This window comes from Epinephelus lanceolatus, chromosome 14, assembly GCF_041903045.1.
Source record: "Epinephelus lanceolatus isolate andai-2023 chromosome 14, ASM4190304v1, whole genome shotgun sequence".
Classification (NCBI taxonomy): Eukaryota; Metazoa; Chordata; class Actinopteri; order Perciformes; family Serranidae; genus Epinephelus; species Epinephelus lanceolatus.
Window position 1 is genome coordinate 18,136,990 of NC_135747.1, and position 16,811 is coordinate 18,153,800.

The 16,811-nt window shown below is 40.2% G+C and overlaps 1 protein-coding gene across 2 annotated transcripts in view; it reads left to right on the plus strand.

Annotated features, from left to right (window-relative positions):
* The window catches only part of LOC117250999 (E3 ubiquitin-protein ligase SH3RF3-like), a 150,123-nt gene that overhangs the window by 113,003 nt on the left and 20,309 nt on the right, over positions 1 to 16,811 (plus strand). For both annotated transcript variants that reach the window (XM_078174416.1, XM_033616950.2), the window contains exons 4-6: positions 4,443 to 4,751; positions 7,659 to 7,774; positions 13,083 to 13,253. In XM_078174416.1, the coding sequence (XP_078030542.1) occupies positions 4,443 to 4,751; positions 7,659 to 7,774; positions 13,083 to 13,253 (596 nt within the window). The remainder of the gene's footprint in view (positions 1 to 4,442; positions 4,752 to 7,658; positions 7,775 to 13,082; positions 13,254 to 16,811) is intronic.

Below are 16,811 nucleotides of genomic sequence, written 5' to 3' on the forward strand. Positions count from 1 at the left end.
CTCTGATGTTCATGTAGTGTGCATCTATGTAACACGTTACAGGATTTTACCAATTGATGTTTTATATTTGCATGTAACATCTGTTATTAATGTTGGTCTCAGCCATAATTCAGATTTGCAGTGTGTAGGATATAGGGGGATATAGGGGGATATATCGTCAGAGATTGAATCTAAAATACATAATTATGTCAAAAATGTTTAAAAACAATTGTTTTTAAACATCTTTGAATAAACTCTGTGTCAATCCTGATATTCTAGTGCGCGCTGGAAGTTTTTGAACTTTTGACTGTGATTTATCCTGCACCAGCTGGCACCTAGAAGAAGCACTGCGCTGCTGTGCACAGGGATTTACTATTTTTTTTTATACATAATTATGTTTTCGTTAGTGTATAATCACCTGAAACTAAGAGCTGTAGTTTTTTTTTGTTCCCTTAGAATGAGCCCTTCATATCTACACAGGGAGCATGTCCTTTTCCACACAGCCCGCCAGTTGCACCACCGTGTTTTGGAGAAACCAGAGTGAGTCTGTCCAAAACACGGGGCATTTCACACAGGGCCTTTTACATTTGGTACCTGAAGGCCACCGTAGGTTCACTCTAGTGGTTGCAGTCTGAAACCTGACTGCCCGATGCCACTAAATCCTACACAGTGGTCCTTTAAGTCAAAGCACTCATGTCAAGTTTTTTTTTTAGTATTTCTTTTAACGGTTACTAGTGTCACTCCACTCTGCATCAAACCTGAGCAAGCTTTACATGGACTTTTCCTGAGCTCACAAGCCCCTCAGCAGAGCCTGAGGTACACAACATGGACGAACATGAGCACATAAAAGAAAAAAAATGAAACCACATCAAATGGCAGTGCTTTATAAGGCAGGGGAGGTGAAGTGAGTTAAATTGCAAGCAGCAGGTAGTTCGGGAACATTGAGAAGCAGTGTGAGTGTTGGAGTGAGCAGAATTAATGAGCGCCAGCCTGCTTCTGTGCCTACCTAAAGTACCGCGAAGCTCCATAATTGTCAAACACACCGACTGTTTTCCCATTTACATCGGAGATGTGCTCACAGCCACAGGGCAGAAAACACTTTGGCGCAACGACGTTATAGCTCATATATGGGCTTTTTCAGCATTTATAAAATATTGCAACATGCTGCTTCAAATAATTTGGATGGAACACTCATCTCCACATTTCTCAACTTTATTCATGCCACTCTGATAAACAAGTCTCGGCTTTGGCTAGCTCATATGACACATGGGATTAGTGTGTGTAATGGCAGCTAGTAGCAGTGATGGAATTGGCCTGGGCTACATTAGTAATACACTTTGACTTGATAAGTAAAATCATTCATCCGGTAATGGTGAACACAAAAAGATTTAATTTTTTATTCACAACTCAAAAACCTAATATGCGTTCTCTGCTCTGCTACCTTTATCGAAATCTCAACAAATTGCTCACTGAAACTCTAAATGGGGGAGAGATGCACTTACACTGATCAGCAAAGCTTTGTTATAGGGCCTGACAAACTTTGCACTTCTCATTAAAAACAACCAACATATAATAACAGAGTGAGTACCTTAAACCAGGTGTTTATTCCTCAGCAGTCTCTGATTTAAAAAAAACAACAAAAAAAACGTCCACCACATTATTAAAATCCAGAGCTGTGACCAGACCACTCGATACATACAGCTCATTATGTACTCTGAGCTAGAAGTAATGTTTGCTTCTCACATTTATTTGGTTAGACTAAGGGTAAATACAAGACTGCGATCACCCGCTCCTGACATGCAATTAGAATTGTTGAGGATAAAAACACAATGAAAATAAAAGCTTATTTCCATTGTGGTTCTCATTAGAAAAGGGTGAGATGACAAAGCTCCAAGTCACACACCCATTACTTCAGTGGGATGTGCACAAATCCTCATGATGTTGCTCATTCCTTTGGGCTGTGGTTGGTAACTGTTATAAAAGATAATTGTGTATTGTAAAAACTCACTTTATCCTGACAGTAGTGCATGAGACAGATAAACTGTGAGTCTGTAACACAGCTGTCAATCATGTCAATAACTCCTCGTGAACTGCGGTCAAACTATGTGCCAACTAAAAATGAATGAAGATTTTGTTACTGATTTCTTGCCTCAAATGTTTTCAGTAACATATTTTAGTGTACTGTTCAGCTGTAAAATGAGAAAGTTTGTGACACGGCCACTATGTTGAAAACAGTCAAACCAAAACCAAGCACTGGCCAGAACAAACTTTGTGATTTAAAGCTCAGTTCAGACCAAAGATTTGCGATGAGATGAAACCACTGTAGAACGTTGCAGAGAAAAGTTTCAGCATTGTAACTGGCCAGTCTGAGCTTGACTAAAGTCGGCTGATGGTGCCACCTGCAACTCAAATCCCTGGCTGCTGGTTTTGGAGCCTAAGGCACATCACCTTTTTTTACAGCACCAAGTGAAGCCCGCTGGTCAAGTCAAAATAACCGCAGACAGCATGTTCACTTGTTGCTGCAGGTGCTCTGTCCCCACCAAGCCCTCTGTTTCCATCCTCACAGTGTGCCAGTGTCGACGAGGGGTGGCTGCTGCTGCTGGGTGTATGTGCTTATGCCCCCTCACACACACACATTTTCAGTGACTGATTAATTGGTGCTGGTTATTAATATTGTTGTAGTGTATTTATTATGAGGCGGCACAGTGGTGTGGTGATTAGCACTGTCGCCTCACAGCAAGAGGGTTCGATCCCAGGAGGGAGCCCTTCTGTGCGAAGCTTGCATGTTCTTCCCATGTCAGCTTCCTCCCAAAGTCCAGACATGCAGGTTGGGGATAGGTTAATTGGTGAAAAAAATTGGCCGTAGGCGTGAATGTGGGCATGAATGGTTGTCTGTCTCTAGGTGTCAGCCCTGCGATAGTCAGGTCTAGTAGTATAGTCTAGCCCAATGTCAGCTGGGATAGGCTCCAGCCCCCCCGCGACCCTCAAGAGGATAAGCGGTTACGAAAATGGATGGATGGATGGATTTATTATGAATACAGTCCATCTGATGCTCATTTTGTTTCTGTTTTCTGCCATTTCATCACTCCTACAAATGCAGCTGTAGCCAGTATCTCACTATCACCATCCTCATTCATATTTTAAGAAGTTGCAAGTTATATTCAGCCACAAAATAAGCCTGAAAAGCTGCAAATCAGAATAGAAGTACAGAGAGTTGTGTATAAAGATGATACACCGTCTCCTCTAGTTGCATTGGTGTGAACCAGTAGGATATAGTATAGTATAGTAGGATATAGTGACAGTTTTAGTGAATATGACAAAAACGTATTTTGATAAAAGTTGCCAGCTGTAGCTTTAAGCTCTTAGTCATTCTGTTTTGAATTGTTTATCTTTGTCTGTGCATATATGTTGCAGCAGTCATTCACAAATCCATTCTAAATTTACAGATTATTAAATGTAAAACATTGCAGTCAACAAAATGAGAGTTTAGTTTGCTATATTACTGAAAGTGTTGTGAAACTGAAAAGAACGAGAGAAAGAGAGCTCGGAGGAGTATGTGATTTGGATTTATTGAACTGTTAAATTAGCTGAGACTGAGCTGATCTTAAGTGCCGCCCAACCGTAAGTGGTGAAAGTGGCTCGGTGGTACAGTAGTTAGCACTGTCGCCTCACAGGGAGAGGGTTTTAATCTGCAAGCCATGGTCTCTGTGTGCAGTTTGCATGTTGTCCCCATGTCAGCGTGGCTTTTCTCTGTGTTCTCTGGCTTCCTTGCGCAGTCCAAAGACATGATGATTCTGAAATTGCCTGCAGGTGTGAATGTGAGTGTGAATGGCTGTCTGTTTCTCTGTGTCAGCCCTGTGATAGTCTGGCGACCTGTCCAGGGTGTACCCTGCCTCTCATCCAATGTCAGCTGGGATAGGCTCCAATTTAAGTGTGTAAATTACTTAGAACCTTAAATTCATACGGATAAAAATCAAATACGGCTCTGTGCTGATGTATGAACAAAGTTAAGTTGAAATTTTTCGTATCTTAAATAAATAACTGAATCTGTATCAGATTTTACCCAAGAATGAAGTGAAATAAAACCAAAGTGAGGAGAGGAAGAACAATCCTGGCAAGTGAAAGGGAAGCTCACATTAGAATTATCTTATGTGTGGGAGTATGTGTGTGTTTGACAAAGACAGACAATGAGAGTGTGTGTTATACAAAGGGAGTCTCACTGGACCAGCTGTTGTAAGTGATGATTGTTATGCCGCCGGATTTTGAAAAGCTGCCAACAGGAACAAGTGAAGAAAGGCCACACAAACACACTTCTTGTGTGTGCTGGAGATCTTGTTATGGATGTGAACCTCTGAGGACTGAAATCTAACACCCGAACTTCTCCTGTCTTCTCTTGTGTCCTCCCCTCTCCTGCCTTCTCTTGTTCTCTCAACCACCTGCTTCTCCTCCTCCTCTCCTCTCAGTTAAACGAAACAGCCAAGCAGTTGATGGAGATCGACAAGCCCACGCCGACTAATGCACCAGGTCCGAGCTCAGAGCCGGCTCCGTTGGGCTCCTGCTCTCCTGGTCCCTCCCCCAGCGCCTCGCCATCCAATGGAAATGGCTCTGGTCATCGGAGAGGTGAAGGGAAGAAAAACGCCAAGAAGAGGCATTCGTTCTCTGCGCTGTCTGTCAGCCAGAGGGCCGCGCAACTCAACAACAGACACAGTATGGAGATCTCCCACCCGGTCCTCATCAGCTCCTCTGACCCCAGAGCTGCTGCACGCATCCAGGTACACACACAAATACAAACATACACACTGACATTAGTGTCATATTTTATAAGGTGATGTGAATGTTTTGTGCATAACATACAAGCACAAGTACTTTATTTCTGTACTTACATGTAGCATGTGAATAAATGTACCTAATTACTTTCCTCTCCCTATAGTATTAGAATTAGCATGGGTTTACATTAACCTTTCAATCAAGGGTCACCCACTTGTGCTATGTTGATTATGATGCATTTACATATTGCTTATTCAACTGGTCATGCTAGCATGCTAAATACTTCCCATTTGTGCTTGCAACTAAAATTTTAAATCGTTAGGCTGAAAAGTGAGAGGGTTGTAATATATAGTCTTTGGTTACATGTGACTGCTGTTTTTTCTATATAGATTCATTATCCTTCATTTTAATCCATTATCCTAAACCTATTAGGGTTTGCAGGGGGACTGGAGCCTATCCAATCTGTCATTGGGCGAGAGGCAGGGTCTGTTACACCCCCAAACGTAATAACAGCCCACAAATGTAATAAACCACAAACGTAATACAAATCTGCAGCTTTGAATGTAATAATCCTGCAAATGTAATAAATTTCCCACAAACGTAATAGCAGCGGCCTACTACAAACGTAACACACAATTTCCTGCAAATGTATTAACTATTACATTTGCAGGAAATTATTACATATATGGGAAGGTGAAAATCTAAACTGTAATAACTTCCCACAAATGTAATATGAGACTGAATAATGATCTTTGTGGTTGTTGTTGTTTGTTTGTTTACTTATACACCTGCCAATAGTGATGCGTGTGTTGACAAGCAACCCGCAGGTTGGGTGGGGCAGGTCAGAAAGTGACAGAGCAGCGTTCTGAGTAAGTTAGAAATAACTTACAGAAACACACACACACACCCACACACACACACACTGGTCATTCCTTGTCAGTTCACAGAATTATTCTGTGGCAGCAAATATGTCGTTTAATTGGATTTATTTTATTTTCTTCTGCCTCTTGTTAATACGTATTTCTCTGCAGCATCTGGCCTACAGTACCTGTTCAGCACCTCGTTAGTTAGCAACTTGTATAAGCTGCAGTTTTTTAGTATTCGTGGTTTATTCATTCAATTAGATTCAAATTTGCTTTATTGGTGTAAATATCATAACAACAATATTGCCAAAGCATCAAGAATCAATTCAACAAAAATGAATGAATTTCATGAATTAAAACAAGAAAAGAGTAGCATAGTACTGTTAAAACTTGCTCTGTTTGTGGGCGTACATGTGTGTTCGAGTTATATTACTGTATGTGTGATTTTGTATATGTGTGTGTATGGGGAAGAAATAATTAAAAGAAAAATAATAATAATAGTAATAATAATAATGATTAAAATAATTGTGATTATTATCACAACTAAGTTATCTTTTTTTATGAAAATAAATGATAATTTAATCATTAAAGATTCCTTCAAGACATGTTTTAACGTATATAAATGTTTCTCTTTGAATAATAAAGTATGATATAGTTTTTCCACAAAAAAATCAATTATCTCATTAAAATCCTTAAAATGACATCTACACCTTCTCCCTCATTAAAAATGCTAGAATCTCTCAATATGCCAATTTTATTCTTCATCCCAAAGGTTTCACTGTTAAGTCCATTCTCAGTGTATGTGCACTGGAGGCTTCAAGTTTCCACATCACAATTGTGTAAGTTGAACATTGGACCATGACTGGCTTCTAAAATATTTGTGATGTCACAAATCATGCTTGTAGCCCTTCCAAAGAATGAACGACATATTCAGGTTTTTGGCTTTTGATATGCAGACATATTTTAATTAAATGGTTCAAACATAGGCTACATAAGCCACCAACATAGGCTCGTAGCCCTAGCCCTTAAAATCATATGAGCATTTTCAGCAGATAAATGTGAAAACAGCCTTTGAGTGTCAAGCTCTGCACATACATCATTCTGCACAGTGAGGCTCAAACATTCATCTGTAGGAACAAGAAGAAAACACATTTTTGAGTGGAGGAGAATTAAGCTCGCCAGACTATCACAGAGCTGACACATAGAGACAAATTACCATTCACACATAGGGCATTTTAAAGTCGCCAGTTAACCTGCATGTCTTTGGACGGTAGGAGGAAGCCGGTGAACCTAGAGAAAATTCACAGAAGGGGTATGTGCACACAGATAGATAGATAGATAGATAGATAGATAGATAGATAGATAGATGCATACTAAATGTATTGTAGTTTTTGGGCACAAGGCAATGACAACGCAGTGAATATTTAAATCAAATATAATATTTAAATCACAGAGCAGATACAGTGACAAAGTATTGATATTGATAGCACTAAAATAACACTCCCATAACACCCAGAGCCACTGTTATTAGATTTTTAAGGCAAATGTCAATATCAATATTTTTGGACCTGAAAAATGAATGTAAAGGTATCACTGTTACTAAGCAACCTAAAACATGTCTTTGACATTTTTTACTGCAATTTCTTTTTACACACCAGCCAACATAGAATATATATGCTGATAGACATATACAGTAGCTGCAGTCAGCTAATATCTAAATATCTATATATGCAGTACACATGCACATACATTTCACTTTGGTCACTCCTCTCCACGAGAGATTTTATGAACTTATTCCCCAATCACTAACTCTGGCAGTTACATGTGACTAACACCGTTCCTCTTTTTGATAGCTGGAGACTGGAGACACATTGCTTTTACATTTATTGCCTCTGGTTACATTCACAACTGGGTTAAATGTGTTTTTGAATAATGTCCAGGACACTTACTGAAAAGCTGTAAATGCCGCCGGCACATATTGCAAGTAATGTTTTATTTTAAATGGAAACCACTCCATTTGTATGTTCATATGTTTCTGTGTGTCTACAGGACACATCTCACCCGGGTCCCTCTCCCTCCTCGGCAGGGGTACTGGTGCCCCCCAAAGTGGCATCCATAACCTCTGAGCTGCTGGCCCATGCCAAGGTGCAACTGCCACTCAACATGTGAGTACACCCCAGGGTGCTGTCAGCTCACCCACCTGCAACCAGGGTTTTTAAGTCCCTCCTTTCTTCCCTCCACCTGTTCTGCTCTCTAACAGAATGGATATGTGCCTGATATTCAAGCATGATTTCAGATCCCGCCTCCTGGCAGCAGTAAAAATATTCCCTCTTTTGTGCCCAGAGTTATTGGCCATGTTCCACCACCTCTGCAACCACATTTACTCCTCCACTGGTCAAGGATCAAATCCCCCTCAGAAAGGAAAAATACAGTCACACACCATTCCCTCAGTTGCGTGATGCTTACATCAGTGTTTCATAACAAGGCTTTCAACAGCACAGCCATCACTTACTCTGTGCACTTTATTGTACAGCCTGTTATGTGCTTCCATAGAGATGAGCACTGGGAAACAAAGTTCATCACCTGAACAACGAACAGTAAGGTGCTTTATGCTGGTGTGATAACAAAGGCAGGACTGGATGTATAGTTTAGAATATATGCAGCTTTCATGCTAACAGGCATGTTTCAGCTTTTTAGGGATTTGGGGGGATTTCTGTATTATTTAATAGTGGACAGACCGTTGACAGGAAGTAAGATATGAGAATAGCAAACAAAAAACTAAACCCTCGAGGCTTTTCAGGAACTCTGGCAGGAAGTAGTGTTTTTTTTCTTTACTTATCAGTCCAAATTTTCCAAAACATTCAAACACCACATGCAAATATTACAAGAGATGGGTAGTAGAAGAAAGTTAGCACTGCCCTGGTTCCCTTGTCAAAAAGCCTGTGGGATTTTTCCATTGGATTCTGGATTATTGCTGATAATAAGCTCTGTGACAAACAAACATTAATGATACTTACACATTTTGTTCAGCAAGAAAATCTTCACAAACCACTGCCTCTATGATTTTTGAAACCTCACTTCAATCACCACAGGTAAAAAGCTAACATTAGGCTATAAACGAACTACACCATGGTCGCATGGCTTAATGTCATCACCACAACGAGGCAGTAAAATCACTTTCAGTGTGATGACGCTCTGTTGTCTCATGTAGCCACTTGTTAGCAACCATTTTTTTAAGACACCCAAAGGCTGAAAAAATCACAAGAGGGGTATTTACTGGCACATTTTATGTCGTAGAACAAAACGTGAAAGTCTCTTGAGCTTGTGTTAACTAACCACAGACCTTATTTCAGGCATTAAACCAAAAACCCATTCAAAAAACCCTATTGATTTTGAGACAAGGGAACCGGGACTCATTTGAGGACTCATTCCTACACCACTCTATATGACTCAGTGTGACAAAAAAATTAGGCTTAAGCCTCTTCACACATAGCTCCCGGTTAATTACTGGGAAACCTCTCAGGCACCACTAGTGGTTTTCAGTCTTCACACATGCACTACATGTAGCAACACATCCATCTTGGGGTAAGGGACAGTCTAGCAGATGGTGGGTGTGCAACACTCTTGGATCCCAACCACCATAAAACTCAACCAAAGATAAAGGAGAAGATGGGGCAAGGTCGGATCTATGTGTACACAGCAGAAGACATCTCCTTATTTTCAAGATCTTGGTGGGCGTGGAGCTGTTTGTATCTGCAACTAATAGAACTCGTATCACTTGTTGGTCATCAAATCAAACGTTTAACTGCAAACAATCGCAGATTCAAATACATCATCAGCAGAGTCTTGTGACTGGTTTGCTTGCTCCACATCCAAGCATCTGGGAAGTTTTACTATTAACTTTAGTAACTTCACAGGTTGATGATTTCTTGAATTGATTAAGAATACAAAACCACCTGACACACACTAGCAAACACAATTAAATCTTTGTGGAACTGTAACCTCACTAGCTACCTCCAGATGGCTGGTGAGGTGCCAACGCTGAGCAAGACTGTTCTATAATTCACCTCGTAATTAATCTACCAGGTAACTGCCAGAAAGATACGGGTATCTTCAAGGTGAGTGTGTGTTGTTGGTGTTGTACTTCTATCTTTGTGTGGACCGATTTTGAGTTTTAGACCTTGAGAGGGAGGGCATTTTTAGATATTTTTGGAAAGTGAGGACACTGGTCAGTAAACACTTCTTTCAAGGTTAGAATCAGGTTTATGGTTTATGGCCAGTGAGGGTCCTCATAAGTATAGAAGTAGAAGTGTGTGTGTGTGGGTGTGGATGTGTGTGTGGGTGTGTTGTTTACTATAAACTGGTGTCCTGCCTGGAGGATGTGAGTCAAATACAGCAACATTGTCAGCTTTAATAATATCACCTTCCAAGTAGCGCTAGGTATACACACACACACACACACACACACACACACACACACACTCACTCACAGGCTCACACTCACACGTACTCTTAATACACACACACACACACACACACTCGTCCGGAGCAGGTTTGCTCTACTGATGAGGTCGGACGTTTCCATCTTGACCTGGCAACTATTCCTGTTGCCATGGGGAGATGGGAGACGGTCCCCACATCTGTTACCATGGCAACGGGGAGGCGGCACGTATAAGGCTTGTTTACTCTGTGGTCTTATCGTCTTCTGTCGGAGTCTGGCACAACATACTACAAATGTCTCCCAGCGACAGGGCCAGAAACATATTTATATGTTAACACAGATGCAACACACAATTCTAAATGCATAAACACAGTCACATACAGTAGGAGGCTAAGTACTACATTTATCAGCGTACCTGTTATTAAGCAGGTAAGCAAGCGCATATTGATTACCCATTCACAGGGTAGCATACCATGTGGGAGGGGAAAATCATTCAGTCAGCTTCTTGGTGGTCACATTACTACCTCGGTAAGAAACGACTTGAACTCTCGTAAAGAACTCAATAAATCAAAGTCTACACTGCATTATTGAAGCAGTCATACATTTTGGATTTGATGAGTCAGCCTCTGTTGATTCTGATCATCTTTTTTTGCAATAGTTTATTTGCTACAGTTCACAGTTTATTGCAGTGTATCCCCAAAGCCTTGAATTCTGGTTAACATGCCAATGTGATACATTCTTTTGAAAACTGGTCGGTCGAGATATGAAAATAAGTTTGTTCACTAGCAGGAATGTATCTAAGGATTGCAGCACAATAATATCCCCAAAGGTCTCATTCTGGTTCATAAATACCAGGCAGTTACTGTAAAAGAGAATTTATTCTCAGATAACTTGCCCGGTAAATAAAAGGGAAAAATTGCTAAGTAGCTTTGCTTGAGAAACCTTATCTCAACTATATCTTGAAATTCCCTATTAACTGTTATCAGTAGTAAAACTCACTGTGCGTAAGTGCATTCAGTTGAAGGTCTAGTGTGTAGGATTAGGGGCAGCCATTAGCAGAAATGGTACATAATATTAATAGCTATAATTTCATTAGTTTATAATCACCTTAAAATAGAGTTGTTGTGTTGTGGTTAGCATAGAATGAGCCAATACAGAGCAAGCGGCGTCAGCGGTGTTGTTCTACAGTAACCCTAAATCAAACCAAACACTGGCTATAGATAGGATCATTCGCGTTTTCGCGTCGGCCACTATAGTTCCCCTTCAAGCTTGGCATGCAGAAGAAGTTTCAGTTCTGCAAACTAACTGCTAATGCCACTAAGGGCGCTTTCAGACCTAGAGTTTCCATACAGTTTGAAAACAAGGTGCAGCTCCAACTAGAAAACAATGTTTTGATGCATTGGATGTGCTGAATGTGCATATTAAGGCAGTACAGGAGGAGGCGCACATTAATAATCCTCCAGGACTGTAACATGCTCATGTTTAACCCAAACGATGCGTAATGTGACTGCAGTTGGTTCGGATCGAGGTTGGAACACGTTCTCACTACAAAACTAACTGCACCAGAGTTCGGTTTTAACCGGACCGAGACCACCTTTTCCAGAAGGTCTCAGTCAGGTTGTTTTAATGCGCACACAAGCGCAATTGCTGTGCTCAAACCTGCCCAAATGAAGGGGCAAACGAACTTCAGTTCGATTGAACCAAACCAAACAGGGCAGGTGTGAAAGCACCCTAAATCTTGCACAGTGGACCTTTAAGTCATTAAGGTAAAACCAGGGCCAGCACCCTTAATGTGATACCAATACCAACACTTAATTTTTCATGAACTTTTTTTCTACTTCATTTGATACCCATTGGTAGCATTCAATTGTGTAACACGCAACTAAACATCACATGCATGTAGTCATACTTTGAAATGTTATGGTGACATCTTGACACACTGAACTGCCAACTCTATACGCTCAACTTCACCACACTGCAGGCTGTATGAGTTATAGTTGCGGGAGTAGTGGACCAATCACCCATTGCATTAAATGGAAGAATGGATTCTGTGATTGGCTGTGAGCGAATGCAGGTATGTTTGACTGGAGAGGTTGTACCTTAAAGGCACAGTATTAAGTACCGATACCCAACCCTAGGTAAAACAATTTAGGGCCTTAAGAAGAATGGTTTATTGGTCTGCTGTTTCAGAAAACAGTCCTGATTTCTTGAAATAAGCTTATCTTAACTGGTGGTCTTAACTCAGTAAAAATTAAAAATAACATCAGATAAATTGACATTGTGCTGTTGCTTTAAATGGCATTAATTGTATATGCTAAAGGATACCCATTACTAATATCTGACAAGTACGCATGTTTACAGTTGCCAGCTAGTTTATTTTCCACTCAGTGGAAATGGATTGTATATGGTGGGAGGATCAACCTCCACAGTTCCTCTCTTTGAGCTGACAAAGATCCTATTGTAGATCAAAATGTGGTTTGATGGTCTAATAAAGGAGTTGGTTGCTGTTATCTTTTGTTCTCACAGCACTGTACATCTCAGTTAAACAACTAAAAATAAGATGTGTAAAATACACACTTCCTAAGAGTCATTTTTTTTATTCATTTTGTTAAAAAATAAATGGTGGAAAAATCTTGAAATCCCATAAGATAATTTTAGTTTCTGACAACTAAAAAGGGAAGGCGTCATGAATAGTCTTGAGTCATTTTCTTGATACCAGAGGAGTTATTTGCCCTCCGATTTAAGTGACACAGAACTGAAATTTGCCATTCTCTCCTCCCCTTTTAACGCACTGACAGAATTTTGTACTTGTTTTTTAAAGAATGGATCTGCTAATGTTTGTTCATTTGTTTATTCATTTATTTGTTTGCATTTGTAATAGCTTTGCTTTTACTTTGCATAATACATATTAGGGGTGATCCACATGGGAGATAATTGGTATTTGGTGAACAGTTTCTCCAAATTTCCCGCTGACTTCTGATGATTTTATAATTTGACTCACTTCTACATTTTGTGTGTTGTTTTTGTTCCAGATATCTGGCTCTATACGCCTACAAGCCCCAGAAGGCTGACGAGCTGGAGCTTAGGAAAGGGGAGATGTATCGGGTGACAGAGAAGTGTCAGGACGGGTGGTTCAAAGGCACCTCACTGAGAACTGCTGCCTCCGGTGTCTTCCCAGGAAACTACGTCACCCCCGTGTCTAGGTCAGTGAGCTCAAGCCTGGGCATGGGGAGGGTGGAGGTGTTTTGTGATGAGACAGCTTCCCAAGGAACTACATCATCCCAGCATCCAGATAACAGAGAGTCTTACTGACAGTGTGCAGTTATGCTACAGTATCTCACTTCATTTGTCAAACATGGAAAATAGATAACCTAACCATTTCCTACCTGCTGTAATTTACTGTAAATGTAATTATAACTACCTCATTCAGGTGAGTGGGCTGATTGGTTGTAGTCAGGAAACTTCTCTTTTGGCTCTGAATCCAGTAGTATTTTAAGCATTTGTGTCATTTTCACATGCCATTTTAAACAGATGCTATTTCAAACCTTTGCAGTACATTTGGTCACGTGGTCCCAGCAGTGTGCATAATACAATCAGACTCAGGCCCCTAATTTTGTCCTCACACAAAGGCAGTGGTAGCGCAATCGTTGTAATTTGCATTGTAATTTTTCGTGGTAATTTCCTGGCTCCGGCTGAACCCGAATGCAGATCAGGCTGAGCAGTGCAATTTTGCTACTTGCTATGACATGTAATTGCACTTGTTGTTCCCTATATTCACACTGCCTCTTGTCGCAAAGGCATGCCCCAAAAAAGCAATGGTTTTAGGATGGAGTTGGTGGAGGTGGAGGTGCAGTTAGCGGATACTGTATTCCTCGTGCTGATAATGTATTCTTCCTGCTTCAGCCTCTGCTCCACACTGTGCAGTGTCAGGATTCAGCTTTCACCTCTGGCCACCAAAAGCACCAAAATGATTTGGTCACATCAGCGAAAGCGTATCCTCAGAAGTACTTACCAGGAAGGGACCTTACATTGCTGTGGATATGGTACTTTTTCAGCAGGAAAGAAAACCATTTAACCACATACAGAAGAATACAAAATCATGTGAAAATTTGTTTAAACAAGGGCTGCATGGTGTGGTAAAAAATTGAATAGCGCTTTTTTTGGGCATAATTTTATTTTCGACACAACTTACAGGTATACATCAACCAAAAACTGCTGTCAGTATCGCAGCACATGTAGATATCAGGGTAATGAGAGACAGAACAGAGCATAATGACGGGGGGAAAAAAAACAAAACTGACTGACATTCTCTTAATAACACCATACCTCATATAATACAGCTCTACTGTTATGACAAAGACAGTAACAGACACAACATATACGCTTGCACCTTTTGATCAGTTTTGTAAGACTTTGTTAATTGAAATGAAAAGTTTATGTTGTTAATTATTGTAATGGGAAGCTAGTTAATTAACAAAAAAGGGATTTATGGATAGGGGTGGGATTAAATAAGTATGTACGTCTTCCCACTCCTTTTCGGAAATGTAAACCGAATTGCAAAATTGTGTTGAGAATGTTTGTTTGCTTTGTTTCTTATGACATTTCTGTTTACATGTTCAAAATAAATAATAATCTAATCTAATCTAATCTAATCATTCCTTAACCCTGACCTTCCCCGTACCCATGGGTCACAGTATCACAATATTTCTTACCAAAAACTTTGATATCAATAATGTGATGATATCGTCAGGTTGACATATAGTGCTTACACAAAATTTACACAATAAGATTTTTATACCAACAAATTAGAATTAGTTCATCCATGACTCAATGTGAACGTTTGGGCCAAATTTGAAAAAATTCCCTTAAGGCATTCTTTAGCTAGCGCGTTCACCAGAATGGGGCAGATTAGGTCACAGTGCCCTTGACCTTTGACCACCAAAATCGAATCAGTTAATATAACATCTTCGGCCACAGCTCGTGCAGGCACAGAGGCATTATGTTTTTAAGTTGTCTGTACCATTCTCGTGAACAAGATATCTCAAGAACACCTAGGAGGGATTTGGCACAAATGTTCGCTTTGACTTGAACTTATTAGATTTTGGTGGTCAAAGGTCAAGGTCACTGTGACCTCGTCTGTCCCATTCTCGTGAACGCAATAGCTCAAGAACGCCTTGAGGGATTTTTTTTTTTTTCAAATTTGGCCCTAATGTCCACTTTGTGTCATGGATGCACTACTTTTAATTTGGTGGCCAAATGTCAAGGTCACTATGACCTCATAAAACATGTTTTTGGCCATTAGTCAAGTACTCTTATGCTAATTAGGATGAAATTTCACACAAATGTCTAACAGGATAAAATGATGAAGTGATGACATTTTCTTAAAAAAAAGGTTAAAGGTCAACATCACTGTGACATCATGATATTCTGCAAAACCACTTGTCTGGCCATGACTAAATGCCATAACTGAGGAACAGATGGGGAGACATTTGGTCAGATACTGAATTGGTGACACTAATCTTGGGTGTCCACCCTTCACTGATTTGACTGATAGAAATTAGAACCAGGAAATTAATTCCATAACCTATTTACAATTTACGTTAAATACATTGTAACATACAAAACAGCAGTCAGTTGATACCAGCTCTGTCTTTCTAATGTTGGGCTACCACATACTCAGTGTAGATCATTATCATCATCATAACTGTCATCATCATCACCGTTACTTTTGGCATCCTAAACATTCTTATTCATAGCTGTTAAAACCAAATAAAACTGCAAAACGAGTATGCTGAAATCATATTTGCCAATTTAATTACCCTCATTATTCCTGTATGCGTGGAAAACATTTGCAGTGGCTGTTCATCTAATCTGTATTCTGCTCCATGGTGCAGTCAAAGAATAAGAGAGAGAGGGGGGAAGAAAATGAAAGCAAGGGAGAATTAGAATAATAGAAAAAGAAAGAAAATAGAAAGGCGAAAATGAGGGAGGAAAAGATAATGAGAAGATGAAAAGAATGATATGGTACTGTAGGGGAAAACAGAAAGAATGAAAGGAGGGAGAAGGTGAAAGACTGAATGGGGCTGGAGAGAGGACGAGGTGAGGAAGGTAGATGGAGGGAGGGAGAGAAATTGAAATAGAAGGTGGTTGAAAGAGAAGGCAACAGAGTGAGGAGGAGAAAGAGAAAGAAAGTGAAAATAATACAAAGAGATGAAACGGCTGCAAAAACAGCAGGTGTCCATTCTCCACTGGATATGAATGGCTGCTTCACATTCTGCAGTTATGCAATCTGAGAGAAAAGGAGAGAGGGGGAGATAGAGAGAGGCAGGACAGGCGAGTAATCAAATGAGAGGCAATTTGTTATTTTTACGCAAGCATACTCTCTCCTTCTCCCTCCTTCCCTTCCTCCCTCCTTACCTCTCCCCTCTCCTTTGTCTGCAGTGCAGCTCAGAAATTTCTCAATATGATAATGAGAGGCTGCCAAAGATGCCCACACACGCACACGCGCACACACACACACACACACACACGCACGCGAGGGTGCGCATACATTGTAGAGTTAGACCAATACAGGCTGCCAAATAGGCCTGTCATTCTTTTTGAAATGCAGTTTAAGTATTTGCATATTAGTCTTGGAATTTATTATCATGACTGATACAAACATACAGTCTTTGATTTGATCAGATTCCATATGAGAATTCATAAATGCATTTGGATTATTGTCATCCTGGATTCATTTGAGATGTTTAACATGTCATAAT